The sequence below is a fragment of the Etheostoma cragini genome, chromosome 15 (assembly GCF_013103735.1).
Source record: "Etheostoma cragini isolate CJK2018 chromosome 15, CSU_Ecrag_1.0, whole genome shotgun sequence".
In the NCBI taxonomy this organism is placed as follows: Eukaryota; Metazoa; Chordata; class Actinopteri; order Perciformes; family Percidae; genus Etheostoma; species Etheostoma cragini.
Window position 1 is genome coordinate 13,135,402 of NC_048421.1, and position 15,546 is coordinate 13,150,947.

At 39.1% G+C, this 15,546-nt stretch overlaps 1 protein-coding gene across 1 annotated transcript; it reads right to left on the reverse strand.

Moving 5' to 3' along the window:
* galr2b (galanin receptor 2b) lies at positions 1–11,757 on the reverse strand. Its single transcript, XM_034895140.1, has 3 exons — positions 11,571–11,757; positions 6,764–7,146; positions 1–2,722 (listed from the first exon to the last, which is right to left on the reverse strand). Exons 2-3 carry the CDS (start codon positions 7,135–7,137, stop codon positions 1,960–1,962), a joined length of 1,137 nt encoding a protein of 378 aa, XP_034751031.1. The 5' UTR covers positions 7,138–7,146; positions 11,571–11,757; the 3' UTR covers positions 1–1,959.
* Between the last annotated feature and the right edge of the window lie 3,789 nt (positions 11,758–15,546).

Consider the following 15,546-nt stretch of genomic DNA (forward strand, 5'->3'; position numbering starts at 1 on the left):
CATAAAATCTACAAGCTCTTAAGTTTGAAAGTCCAAATGATAAAACAGAATAAACAGAGAGATAATTTATACACATTTAGATGCAACAGGCAAAATCACAGAAAACAAACAGGAGGAAAATTGGTCAGTGCAAAGGAGAACATTCCGTCTGTGAATGAGTCTCTCAAGAGGAAAATTGCATCTTACATAATCTGAACAGAACACAGCTAAAACACATGTAAGCTTTTCTCTGTACAGCTCTAAAATAGGACACAACAGAGAGAGATACTGAAGAATATAGACAAAATACACAACTTTAAAATACTTAACTCTTAATTTGTACACTCATTGATAAACATTAATTTAAATACATCATATTTTACACCAAAGAGAAACATGCCATGACTACTATCATTGCAAAATACAAGTAAAGAAAGAAAATGTGTCCAGTTTTCTAGTAGGGGTCTGAAAAGACTTGAGTCTGACTTTTACCATGAATTGTTTAAATATTTGTCAAATAAGCTTTTACCAAATTTATTTGACACCTGATTCTTAAACTTTTTCTTGCACCAGAATGTATTTCAATCCAAATATTGAGATTTTAAATGCTGGTACGAAATTGAAATACAACGGTACATCATGTTTGCACGCAATCTTTGTAAAGTTGTTTATGTTATAACATACAGTATATAATTTAAATATGCCAGATATATCTTGACAAGACAGAATAGCATCTGCATGTAAGATACAAGTGAAACGGACCGAATAACACCCTGCAGTTAGAAAATGCACAACCTTAATAGTAGACTAGAGGCGCATCTTAACCCTTATTTGATAGCTCCTCGACTCCTCCGTCCTCGGCTGAACAAGAAGTTGTTCTGTCCCTCCACGGTGAAGACCGTCTCAAAGCTTTTATTCCTGCCCTAAGAACCGAGGAGCGAGCATCGAGGAGGGATCACCTGAGGATCCATTAGTGAGGATACACGAGAACACCTTTACCAGAAGCTCTGCAGCTGAAGGAGTTGCTAACTCCGCCCAAACAGCCGACAAAGTTATGTGACGATTCAAAAGAAAGGATGTCTCATCTCTCTTTGCTCGTTGCCTATCTCCTCTCTTGCTTCCTCGGTGGGAGGGACTAAGAACCCGAGGAAAGGAAAGGAGACAAGTGGAGGAGTTCAGGAGGCGATTTAGGGGTTATGAGATGCAGCTTAACACTTTAAACTAATCAACATCTGACTGCTGAAGATTACATCTGCAGTTGAGTTTATGTGAGAAAAAGACCACATAAGGACATATGTGCTACAGTCAAAGATAGTGACCATTGAAAAGGTAAAACATAACTGAAATATTATGAGACACATTATGTGCTGCTGTTAAAAAGTGCTGGAATAATGTAGAGTCTCAAATGCTTGTGGAACTAGAAATAAACGGGCCATGGTTAAGGCAAATGGTGGAAACAGGAAATACTGAGAATTCACTTTTAGTAAAACTAACAAACCTTTCGGATCTGTTAATGGAGCATTGTGGGAGTAAGTACTTGACAGAAATGATGAAACAAACATATTTTTGGTTGTGGACTCACCATATACACAATCACACTATTTATCTGCGTAACTATGAAGAGTTCATTTGTTAAAAATGGATAAAAGCCATTCAGAAAAATGAATGAACCAACACTAGTTTGATTGATTTTCCCTTGAGTGCACAATAAAAAAGGGGATTTATGAAAATGAAACCAAAATTGAGATCTCTTATCAAAACAACCTGCCACCAATTTTGAATGATATTCCCTGGATTGCACACAAAATAACATGATTTAGTAAAATAACAAAAACAGAGATATCTACTTTTGCAAATGAATGCTTCATGTTTCCTTTCATCTCATCTCCTGAATGGCATGATGAGACGTTAACACATAGCTGCAATGTCTTTCGCATAAGGCAATCTGTACTGAGCCTGTCAGAAAAGCTGAATCACTTGTCAAGTCTGCCGCTGAAATGGCAAATTCAGTGCCACTGTGGCTTCTCTTGGCTCTACAATCCGCCTGCTTATCATTTCACACTCATTCTGTCGTATGTTCTCCTCGTTCATCTGTGACACCTCAGTGGAGCCTGCTTCAAACCCGGGCACAGTGTTGGCTACATGAACCACATGGACCTTATTTCTCCCATTTTTACTGAGAATGCAGCTAAACACTTTCTTGAAGCCTTTCCTAAAGTGCTTGGACACCAGAGCGTACACGATGGGGTTGACGCAAGAGTTGGCGTAGGCCATGCAGTGAGAGAGAAGCCTGAAGGCATAGGTGGTCTGATTGAAAGGAAAGTCTCCGTACAGGTAGCACAAGATCACCACATGGTACGGCAGCCAGCAGATGCAGAAAAGCACGGTGACAATGATGATCATTTTGGTGACTTTGCGTTTGGCCCTCTTGGATTCTGACATGCCGTCCAGAGGGTCGACAGCCGTCCACAGATACTTGATGGTTCGAGTGTACGAGAGACTCACAATCAGCACGGGGATGACGTAGCCAACCAGGAAGGTGCACGTGTCCAGCACCTTCCTGTTCTGCTCCTCCCAGCCGGGGATGCACACAGTACTGTTGGCGTAGTCGATAAGGTCGTAGTAGCTGAGATAAGGACCCGCAAAAACCAGGGAGAGACCCCAGATTATCACCATGGCAACCACTGCGTTCCAAGGGGTCCGTAGCTCTCTGGAGCGCAGCGGGTAACGAATGGCCAGATACCTACAATGAGAACAAATCACACGTTGACATGTGATCAATACCACATGAACAAGATAGTTAGAGAACATAATGAGTATGAATAATTACAGGCCAAAAGAGTGCAAGTCTTCATTAAAGCGTTGTAATGAAGTCTTAATTTGGGATCAGAAATGTATTTACAGAATTTTATGAGAAACTCTGTAACGTAATATAGTTTAGTAGTTTGAATGCTACGTTTGGCTCCTCAATCTCTTGACTGTAGGCTGCTGGAGAGAGTGTGAGGCGGCTGCCAACACTCTCATTAATAAAAATCCATAATTTTTAGCACTTGTAAATGTATTGAAAATATGGAAATAAATCCATTGGTTTATTAAATTGTTTGTTTTGTTTACTTTACAACCCAATGCAATGGCCTCAATACTTGCGTACATGCTTACAAATTGTGATTGACTGAGACATTTGTGCTCAGAAGTTAATTTTGGATGGAGGAAGCTGTGACTAAATGTTGAAAGTTGAAATGTACATTTCAGTTGTGCATCACGTTACAAACATAATACTTTCATTCGTACCTCTGGGAAATATGGCATGCTGGCTGTTACGTCAACAGAAAAATAATTGTAGGATTTTCAACAGGATCTGACCATGCATGCATTGTTTGGTGAAACTATGACAATAGCACAGAACATGGCTGTGCTAACATTGCTTCTAATGTTGCTGAGAAAGTATGGTGATAAAGGAGAAAATCCCACCACAAATCAGGTGGCATAATGAAGAAAGAGCCACACTGCTTTTAATGTATAATTGCTCAAGTTATTGCCTCATTGTCACCTGGTTTGCTCCTCTTTGAACATGTAAAGCTGCATGCACCATATTCAGCATGCTGCTTTTTGAGCTCATCTCTGAAAGACAGGGTATTTGAGGTATTGCAGCTTCCTTCCAGGGATTCTGGGTAAAACTGCAAATCCATGTCCTCAACATCTGCGTTTACAGGACACTTCAGCTAGAGCTCTCAAGAAACACAGGCCTCTCTGGTCTTTGAAAAACCTCACTGAAATGAGGCATAAAGACACTTAATGTTCAACATGAAAGAAAAAAAAAAAACTACTTGACATAAATTGAGGCTCAGTGGCTTGGATAAGTACTCCGACATTACTCAGTTGTTTGTGAGTAAGCATACGCTGATGAACAGTCTGTTAATGTCTGACAGAGCGCTTTGCTTTTCGTGTTTTTGATTAGATTCTAAATGTTTTGCTGAATTACTCTAAAATGTAGAAAATCTGACTGGGAAACATCTGTTGAACAAAATACAAAATCGCCACATTATCTGGGAGATGGAGCCCGTGCTGAATTTCAAAGAATCCCTCACTTCACAAGGAACTGGCTCAACCTAGATGCTGCTTCAGTATTTTCTTTCCAAATGTAACACTGGCTCGATATTTGCCCACATTTATACAACTGCAATGTACTGTATATACATTTATTCTGGCTGCCATTTTCATTGTGAATGACTTTCTTAAAATGTAACTCTTGTATTTTTTGGCGTGTTAGCTGTCTATGTAGCCTACAGCTGATTGTAACCCAAATTGCCCTTCGGGGATATTAAAGATACCTTATACCCCATGTGTGTGTGTGTGTGTGTGTGTGTGTGTGTGTGTGTGTGTATACATATTGCCCGGCAAAGGCAAAATACTTCAACTCGCCAGAGTGTGGAACAGAGAACACTTACTTTAAAGTTGTTTAGTTGTCCAGCCAAATGAATTATAGGAAGGACACTGGAAAAAAACTGACATCTATTTAATGAATGGATTTAATGATGAGTTAGTCTTTGCCACTTCAGTTGTAGGTAAATTATCTGTAACTGCAGTCTTAACAGATGTGCATGTTAACACAGAGGTTAAAAATTCTCTCAACAGATTTTCTTCAGATTTCCAGGAGTTGGAGGCACGAATAACTCTGCATTATATCATTTTGTGCTGTTTTTGTACTGTTACCTCAGTTAAGCATTTGTGTAAATTAACCCCCTGATTAGCAGCAGTAATGCCAAATTGTTTGGTCTTACATTGAATCATCTCCTAATGGGATATTTTTCTGGCATGACATCACAGTAAACGTATTATCTGCCTGTGGGCGGCTTACTGCAGCAGCAAACACTTCTAAAAGACTGAGTGTGTGAGGTTGTTCATTCAAGCTGATCTGTGCCAGCCTGCTGGGGATTCCTGGTCTAAAGTGTAACTGTAAGCTGCTGCCTTTTATTTACTTCTTACACAGGAACTGAGGAGGCAAAAAAAGCAGAAATCCATTAACATCTCGACTCGGATGTCCCTGCTCTTTTCCAGACCGGGGAGAAAACGTCTGGCTGGCATGCTGAAAAATCTATTGAATCCACTAAAGTGTAAACACAGCCAGTGTGAGCAGAGGATGTCTGCTGCAAGGGCAGCTGCACACCGACTGTCCATATTGACTGAGTTGATGATGTTGCCTAACAACTATAATGATGCCTTAGCGCTTCCTCTGTGAAGGATGTAATTTTCAGCCACTGATTCTCTAATAAGATGGTCAATTACCGATGCAGTGTCTCTGTAAGGTCTTAAGGGTCTTTGATTAATTTCATTAATGGGTACCTCTGGGGTCTTCCTGTTCTTTATGTTCCTAGAGTGGTTTTTCATCATCATTTCTTTAGATGAGAAAAATAACATTTGTGAAGAATTATTAAATGCACCTAAAAGAACTCATAGCATGTGGACTTGAATAAAAAGCTTCCTTACAGCCTTCCATATTGATTTTTTTTAGGTATTGTTGTCTTATAAAACCTAAAACTAATAAGGAGACACAAATATGATTCCATAACATACTTTAAAACCACTCATCTCCAGGCTGCTGAATGACCTGATAGTCTTGATATCACATTTCCAAGCAAGAGAAGGGAACAAACCTTTTTTATCCTATTATATTTGTTTAACATAATGTTATTTTTTATAAATGAGTATCACAGAATCAGATAACCTGAGGGGACAGACTTCAGTTGGTGACTGTTATTTTGTGTATATAGTAATATTTTTGTTTGTTAGGTAACTGACTTAGGAAATGATGTGATTATCTCTGCGGGGTGTCGGTCAGGACACAGAAGGCAGGTATTTATTGCTTGTATTTACTGCAGGAACTCTTATATAAAGGTTACAGAAAGATGCATCATCGTTAGGTGTGGTTTTATTTTGAAGGACTCCCACCAAAGAAAATAATGCTCGAACTCGACAATTAGTTCTGGAGAAGGTGTAAGTAATAATGCTTACAGTTTAGTGGGTGCTTCTGTTAAGCTTAAATATGTCTTTCTATTCTTTTTGCGTCTGTCAATTGACACCTGCTAGATGTTTTTGGTTTTAATGCGCGCGCAAACGCAGAGGCAGGCTGATGCTGAAAACAGGATTGGAAAGTCCAAACTCTGGCCAACGCCAGCCTATCCCCCCCCACCACCACCTCCGCCAACTCCCTCCTCCACCCTCCACCCTCCACTCACTTCAAGACATTGGCGGAGATTTGTTCGACGCGTATAGACCCCAGACTTTTGAAGAAGAAGCCAGAGAGAAACTACAGTCTCGACTTAACGTTTCCCCCTTTTAACAGTTATGTTTTGTTTTATAGTCTTGATAAAAAATAATTATTTCTGTGAAAATATCTGGTTAATGTTCTGCTTTCTGAGAGGCTGATCAACGATTTCAAAGATAATACAATATTGTGTTTCATAGCTGAAGCTTGTGAGAGTCTCAAGAAGACAGCAAATGTATTACTATTAGAAGTAGCCCGTGGGAATCACTGGAATTAAAATTAAATTGCAAAAACGATTAACAAATGAAAAATAATGAAAATTGCCATCATGATATTTGCAGCCCTAGCAACAATCCTTTGCAACAGGAAGTGAAGGGTGTTTATAATGGAGGTTTCAAATATCACACAGCAGCCTGGTAGGTAGGCTATATGTGGAATAATGTTATTTTTTTTTTTTTTTGTGTGTTAATGTGCACAGTTAAATATTTTTTTCTTCTGGGACAAACAGATGCTACATACCTGTCAACAGAGACAGCGGCCAGTGTGAAGCTGCTGGCATACATGGTGAGGTTAATGAAGAAGTGGACCACTTTGCACATGAAGGAACCAAACACCCAGCCCTCCAGAGAGTAGATGGTGGCTTGGAAAGGAACGCAGAAGATGATGAAGAAGAAGTCAGCCACGCTCAGGTTGAGTATGAACAGATTGGTTGTGTTGTATCCCACCTGCCCGCTCCTCAGAAGCACAGCGAGCACCAGGCTGTTGCCGATGGTGCCCAGGAGGAAGATGAGGGAGAAGACCACTGACACAATCACACTGGTGGGGTTCAGCTGGTGGCTTTCAGACACATTCGCCTGCCCTCCCAGCTTGCTGAAATCCTCAAAGTCAGACATTTTGCAAATCTGAAATAAGAGAAGAGAGAAGATACATGTATCAAACAAATTCTAATTTTTTTGAGTTTTTTTTTACCAGGTCTTCTTGAAAATCTTCAATCACACCAACTGTGACAAATGTTGTGCAATCCCATTTCCTAACCTTATCTTAAAGACATGGCTCATGCACTGGTGGTTAATGTTGATACAATGACAAATTAGTTCACCATGAGGGGGTTTAATGATTGCAACTTCTAAAATCATACAAAAAAATTGCATGCATGAGTAGATTTATTTGTCCAATTAATCCCCAGTTGAGTATTAATAAAACAAGAATGCGCGTCTGGTTTTAATTGGTTAGTGTCGTAAAGTCGGATGTGTCTTGGGAATATTTTCACAGTTGTTGTTTTTTTACAAGTAGCCTAAGGTTGCAATGCAGATTAATTAACCTGGAGATGTTACTGGATTACTAAAATTGGTAATGCTACATTCACACTTTATATTTGAAACCCTTTTCAAAAGGTATAATGTCACACTCACACCGTGAGAAAAGAGAATCTACTTTGAAGATGTAATGCTTTTTTGCCATTTAATGTGTGTTTAGTTATGCACTGCAGACATTTGTTGGCTTTTAAATATGAACTACTAGGTTTTTAGTTAACCCTCGTAATGTCCTCCCGAATGCTTTACACCTTTTGACCTCTGGGGTCCCCACCTGGTTTGATTTTTATTTAAAGTTCACAGTAGAAATTGTCAATCAATTCTGTGTTACACCTTTCGTCTTGCTTCAGTTCAACCCACTACTACACATTTTTCCCTTCATTTTGGAATTTAGAGCCAACAGACCTTGTTTACATAAAAGTATACCCTGTTTTTGAGTAAAAAATTAAAATGAAACTATGAATTATTTTTGACCTAATATTATTTTGACTATTTGACTTATCACAGAGTGGTATAAGTCAAAGTTTAGGGAAGATGCTGTTTTTTTAATCATTTGGATGTTTTTGTTGTTGTTTGTGGTCAAAATGACCCCATCTAGTTATACTGTTATTTAAATAATATTTAGTGGCTACTTCAACTAATTCTGTATTATGACCCTCATGTTGTCCTTGCGTCGAATTTGACCCGTTTTCAATTATTATTATTTTTTTTGTCACAACAAATGGGCCATCGAATTAAGCGCTGAAAATATAAACATTAAAAATATCAAAACACTTTGGAAAAAACATCAAAAAAGCACCCACAACATTGATAAAGTGACAAAAATGTCAGAAATAGTCACATAGCCCAAAACATTTTTCTTTTGTCATTGTTGAGGGGAAGACAACACAAGCTATACCAGATCTGATACGTCTTCTATATCAGCATTAGGTTCTACCTCATCATCAAGTGTATCAATTTCCTTCAATTTATACTCATCTTCCATTTCTGCAGCAGGCAATGTGGGGGCTTTTAACAAGGAAAAAGCAGCATCCAGTCTGTATGTTGGCTCTATCGCCTCATCATTATTTTCCTCCTCATCAGTTGATTGATCTTACTCATTATGCTCAGCATTGTCCTCCTCGTATTTCTTTTCTTTCATTTAAACAAATATCTCGCAAGCCTCCTGTGCAGTATTGAGCTTCTGCCTCCTCAACGTGCTGCCTGTCTCTCTCAGACTAAACTGAAATGGCCCAACACCAGTGAGAAAAGACCTGTTCTATCGTTTTTTTGTTGTCGTAACAATTGCTTGACCCCATACATTTAACATCCATGATCGAAGATGTTTTGACGAGCAGTCAACATTTTCTATTTGCTGCATTGAATCACTTTGTGCTGCAGGGTTGTTTTGACCCCAGAGGACAATTATTGAGAGCATAGTAGTAAACAACTACCATTATTTTCATATTTTCAGAGCATTTGATGAATACAAAACATATTTTGCTGGCAAAAGATTTTATTTGGGGTCAGAATGACCCCAGGACAACAGGAGGGTTGAGTGGACCAAGCAACCATCATGACAGTGGCTTGGTCCACTTAGCGTTCACTCTCAAAAGAAGAAGAGTAGAAGTTCATCTCAGCTGGGAGATCTCAGCTTTTAGCCAAGAACACATCATCCATCCATGGGGAGCAGAGATTTGAATCTCAATGGTCAATTTCTGACCAGTAACAACATCATGTTAGAGCTTCAGTCGTGTTGCACTTTCATGAAAGTGATGTCTCCAGTGACGTCCGCATGCACTCTCAGACTGGCAAGTGATGCAAAATTGAGGCTTGAAATTACAGAGGTGCTCTTGATGGTAAATGAGATGAGCTACAGCGGAGAGAATCGAACACAAGCCTGTCTATCCGTCAAAGAGTTGAACATCTAAACCCTGTGCATTTGGATATGTTCTACATTGTCACTTCACGTTACATCACCTTTAAACAGTGGCCTTAATTTAGGAATGGTACATTTGTCAAATTGAGGAGCAGTAGAGACAACGGCAATCCAATTCGGATGTATTATTGGTTAACACCAGACCAACAAGCTCAGGCTACAACCATCAAATGGTGTTCCACGGAATTACCCTAAAGCATAATGTAGCTTGATCCAAATTAAAAGAACTAAAGAAGCATGGATCAGGGTTGGTAATTATACCTAAATTAAAAGTCTTGCATAATGAGATGTCGCATGCATGATTAGTTAATGCCCATTCACATACAAATGCGAAGATTAAAGGTATATTTCCCTGCTGGAAAGATGAGCATATAAAAAATTGGGTCATTTGTATGTAGTAGAAATGTGACATTTGTTTAGAAGATGGTGGCTTCTAGACCAAGAAAAGCCAGAAAATTATTTTTGGATCATGTGGATGAAAGCCAACAACTCCCAGAATGCACTTGCTTCACTTGCCTACAAGTCCACTCCTAACCCTTAGCTGTCCACCTAGCTTGAACTCTTGCCTTTGTCCCGTTTTTCTGCTTTCACGCACACCGCTTCCGATGTCCCCTTACGTTAAGTTTCCAGCAAATTCTCCAATCTGTACCAATATATCCCTGTGGTACACAAGTGTGGAAGTTTGAATGCACATAATTGTTGTAAAAGTTTGCTGCTGAAAAGAACACCTGTTTAGCTTAGCGTCAAGATGGCTGACACTCGATTTGCATCAGGCAGTGACAGTCCCACCCCCTATGGGCAGGTTGAAAACATGCAGAACTAGTTGGCTGTAGTCCATAGCCTCTCGGCAAAAATGCCTCAGATGACACAAAACAATGATTTTTGCGTTATCGTATTTTTTTTCCAGACACAGAATAGAGAGAAGAATCGTTTCAGGGGGACAAGAGGGAGGGAAGCATGGTCATTTGAAAATTCTACCGGTTTTCTACTGATACAAAGGTTAAATCTAATTGGTAAAGTATCCCTTTAATAAAACTCATGAAGCTGAATTGGCATAGCAACACTGAGAAGCTCAGACTGCAGCAAAGCAACTTGTAGATGGATAGAGTAGATTTTTGGGGGGGAGTTTGGAGTCTTGCCAGAAATCATGAAATAAATTAATCACATTTGTTGTCTTGTCAGTAAAGCCAAATTAAAGTGAATTAAACTCATGTAAATATGGACCATTTTTCTAAAATGAATTATTAAACATTGAATTAAATTACACTCAGCTGGCGATCTGTCTGTATAATCACAATCAGGACAGAAAAAAATCAATCCCAGTCAATGGCAAATACATGATACTCTAAAGTGAAGATGGTAGGAATGTGATCTTATTATCCCTGTACAGAGGCAGGGTTATAGCATCGGGTGGTTGACGCTGCAGAGAAATTTCCTCTGTGTGAATGCATGACTTCAGCAGGCTCTTTCATGTTGAGGCTGATTCTCCATTCTTCCCTCTAGGGAACACACTCGGAATTGATATTACGTTCTGACTGCAATGGGATAACAGGGCTATGACTCCAGCCAGAATATACGCAAAAGTCTCAGAATAGATCAGAGCAAACAGGGATAGGCATACAGGAGCTTTGTGAACTAGTGATAGCACATGTGGGACCTGACAGCTGGTGGAATTTGCAGAGTTTGGCTGAGCTCACTGTGACGTTTTTGAGGGTACAATTAGAGTTTTGGGATATCAATCAATATGTAATAAAAACAGCAAAGCCAGAGAGGAGGAGGAGGGTGATGGAGATGTACAGTAGCACAGCCTTGACCAGACTCTATGGGAAAACATCTCTATTTTCACAGAAGAGTGTACCATCTTTATCAAAAAGCAAGATAATAAGACTCGTAATAAGACTCGTGACATTAAAGCTTCATCTGGCAAGTGTTAACTTTAGATATCAGTCGACCAGCTTATGCATCTTGCACAAAAATGATTACAAGGAAAATGCTGATTCTATGTCACACATTTGAATTGCAGATGTTATTTCCTACATTTCTATTCCCGCAGAATCAGCATGCAGATCAGGAAGATGCAGTATGATAAACCTACCAGGCTGATGATGGGTGGACAGTATCCAAAGCTTCCTCTCGGATTAGGAGCAAGACTCCCAGTAGAGCTGCTCTGTTAAGATGCTCATACTCTTTACACCGAAGCCTCTCTTCTCCTAGTGTATCTCGCTATCTGCCTGTGTTGCTGGTATCTTACTCTTTCTACACCTCCCCCTCCTCTCCTCCACCCCCAGCTCTCTCCCCCTAGTGAGGACTCCTCCTCCACATTCACTTTAATGTTCACTCTTCACTGCAGAAAAAAGGATTTTCAGAGCAAAGGTATGGAGGGAGGCTGCAGCGCCCGGCGATCTAGTCCCAATCTGTGCATAATCAGGACGATCCCTGACAAAAAAGTCTAAACTCTAAAGCAACATTAATCCCTGCACATGCATCCAATTCAGCCTTCAAATAAAGAAGTGACCTTTGCATTTGCATTATTCTTTACCATAGCTTGATACGTAGTGAGTATATCCATTGTCTGCTGAGTGAGACAACAATCAAATTTAGCCAATCAATTCAGGAGGGACACCGAAATGTTTGTTGGAACTTTAATTTGTAATTAAAGCATTTCCAAACTTGTTTTCTTATTGTCTTTTTACTAACTTTTAGGATCAGATAAATCACTTTGGTAATTTGATAACAGTTTGGGAATTTTGATGTATGTATTAAAATTACTTTTCGTATTAAAATGTTACATTTCAACGGTATGGGTAACAAATCTTGTACTTTAGGATATCTTTAGGATGCATCTTTATTAATGACCATAGTGTTAATAACACATCCTCAAGCTAAACAGTAGTAATACAGTAATACATCTCAGTGGTTAAAAGCTTTGGAGGGTTAATATATAATAATAGAACAGGGAAGGTTATCATAAATGCATGCATGAAAGTATCTCCTACGCTAAAAGCAGACAACTGTATTTTGCTTTTATCAGAAATATCACAATCACAGAGACCCGATACATCTTGAATAAAATGTAACTTTTAGTCTTCATGCACATAACAAGTTAACTAGACATATTGTGGTGTATATTGCCCAAAGCAATGTACTGTTTAATATTGATTATTAAATGGCTTGGTTGAATTCTAATGTAGAATCTGGTTTTTAATGTTATTTTCTTGATAACAGACCGTTGCGAAGTATAACACAACATTGGCATTGACACAGTTCTATTCCCTCTGGAAGACAGCTCCATCATTCCGCTGAAAGAAGTCTGGATAATTTATCAGCTTTGGCAAAAAGTGGGGAAACGTGGAGCAACTCCTGTCAAATTTCATACAATGACAGCAGATCTGGTGAGAGTCTATCGCTACATCTTTATATACGGTCTATGATAGCTACGCAGTAATAGCCGTATGGACAACATTGCTAGTTAGCTAAATAGTTAGCTTAGCAACAATGCGACATGTTAAACGTTAATGTCAACATGCAGCGGCTGTGCATAAAGGAAACAAGATGAACGGACTTAAAGGTCAAGATAGATTTTGCCAAAGAAGTCCCATTTACCATGTCTCACTTCACTGTCAACAGAAATGTTCAGTTTAATGTGAATAAGAGCAGCCGAAAGCCCGCTAACTCACTACAATGCTAAAGCTAAAGATGTGTAAATTCCTGCAGTGATTAAAACAGCAGCAGGGTAATTTGTCCACCACTGCAGCACCCTATAAAATATAAGGCTTGGCTACTACCACAGCCCTTAAGGTGGTGTTGAGTGATAGACAAAGGGTTGCATTAAACAGCTACAGAGTTTACGTTGCTATGGATGCAGGATTCCAACCATAGAGACAGAACGGACTGCTTCTTCAGCTGAATAAATACAATCATATTTAAATCAATAAACTCCCATTTAAATCAATATTTTGTGTGAAATTATTGATTTATTTGGTAAGTAGCCATGTAATAAGCGGAATAATGTAGATTGAGGTGGTTGTTATAGCAAATACAACCCTGACAGGGTGATCAGGACCCTGACAGGAAGCAGAGGGGTTTTTCTACATTATCCCTTACGTGATGTATGAATAGAATTCCCTCTGTTGACAGAATAAGACAATGTTGTCCTGTTTTAAAATATTGAAAAACCATCCTGTGAAAGAGGATATTTTTATATGCACCCCCCAGGAATCACAATACACAACATAAATAAATAAATGATCAAAACCAAAGAATAAAAATCCCAGCATGGCAGAGGTAAAGAAAAGTTCACAAGAATCAATAAAGTGTCAATCTGACTTTATTTGACAATTCAAGAGTAAGCGGTGGAGATCAAGGATGTATGTTACTGAGAAAAGGCAGGCAAAAATGTTATTGATAGCTAAATTTGTGCTATTAGTCATGTAGTCATGATGACCAATACCGTCATCTAAATAGAAAGCCTCTTAATGACATATTTTGTAGGCTTTGATACAAATGCACAAAACAATAGGTTTGTTATTTTAAACAGTATAATGCATTTTTGTAACATTTATTTATCCAACTCTGGACACATTTGCGGATTTAGCTTTATATTTCAATTATAGTAGCCTATTGAGACTGTAATGCTCTACATGCTTCCTGGTGCTCTTTTTAACCCAGTAATTGTACCTCCACCCACGCACCATTCAAACTATCTTGTGCACACAACATTGCCCGGTGCTTCCTGCCACTTCTAATAAGTCATATCAGCAAATGGCGAGGAGGGGCCAAGCTCCTGTCATGGACTGCCTATACAACTGGGTTGTTGAGTGACAAATTGACTTCCACCTCATTTTGTCTTTAATTGCAAACCCAGATGAGTCAGTTTAAAAGCTGGGAGGTGCCTTCTAGCAAAAAGAAATCTGTTAAATTAACAGGGCCTGATGTGGGCTGCTCTTCCAACAGTGAGTGGCTTTGCTCAACATTCAGATGCAACCTTACAACCTGCAGCCTGACACGTTCCTGCCTCCTCTGGTTCCAAACACAAGCTCTGACATGCTGTCTGCGCCGCTGTCAGCTATCATCCATCCACAAAGTATGACACTGGGTCAGACAAAATGGAGAACGGAGCATTAAGTCCACGCAGAGAAACCACCTGTGGGAAACAAAAACATGCTTTTACATACATTACTTCACATCACTATGGTTTATCCTGCTGTCACTGTGTCATGTATAATCAGTGTTGGGGAGTAATACATGCAATATATGCTTACAATATATGCTTACGTATTCAGAATACAAATTATGAGTAATTGTAATCCGTTACAGGTACAATTGAAACAGGTGGTATTTAGAATACATTTACATTGTTGAAATCAGAGGAATTATACTTATGTGTTTCACAGGTTTATTCACTAGCTTTCTAAATAAATTAAGGCAACTCCATGCATTTCTCAGAATCCCCAATATGAAAATGAAAAATTAGCTTTTTGTGTGATCACAGATAGAGGTAGAGATGGAGCCGGAACCGGCACAACAGAGCCAGGGCAGGAATGCGTTTCTATCTTGGAAATTCAAACAGCATTTCACATTAAAGAAATAATATGGAGAATGAAATATAACGGTGCAGTGCAACCTCTGATTGCCAGCAACCAACCTCCTTTCAGCGTCCAAATTGCTCCACCTCCAACCTGAAGCAAGTAAGTTATTGTTTTTAATTAGCCACGGGTAGTTTTACCTGTCACCTTGCTATTTTATAGTTGTATCAGGTACCTGCGTAGTTGATGTGCGACTTTACATTCTCCTATGTGCTGATTTACTAGCCCCAGCGCCGTTGAAAAACTGGCTTTAACATGTTAGCTAACGTTAGCTATAATTAGCTTGTGTTAGCAAGACAGTGGTTAGATTTTTACTGTAGACTATGCAGTTCGAGACTACAAATACAAAGATATATCTGCTTGTAAACATTCATCCAGTTGGAACAGAAGAACACACCTGGGGCCTGTTGCAAGAAACCAGGATCAGGATAAGCCAGGATATTCAAGTTATCCTGAATGAATTTAGCTTTGACTTGGTTGCACGAA

What these genes read in the sequence shown, in the direction of transcription:
- galr2b (XM_034895140.1), bottom strand. Translation starts at nt 7,137, where the DNA reads ATGTCTGACTTTGAGGATTTCAGCAAGCTGGGAGGGCAGGCGAATGTG. An exon ending in GCCGCTGTCTCTGTTGACAG is followed by an intron (nt 2,723 to 6,763) that starts GTATGTAGCATC and finishes TTCTCATTGTAG; the next exon opens with GTATCTGGCCATTCGTTACC.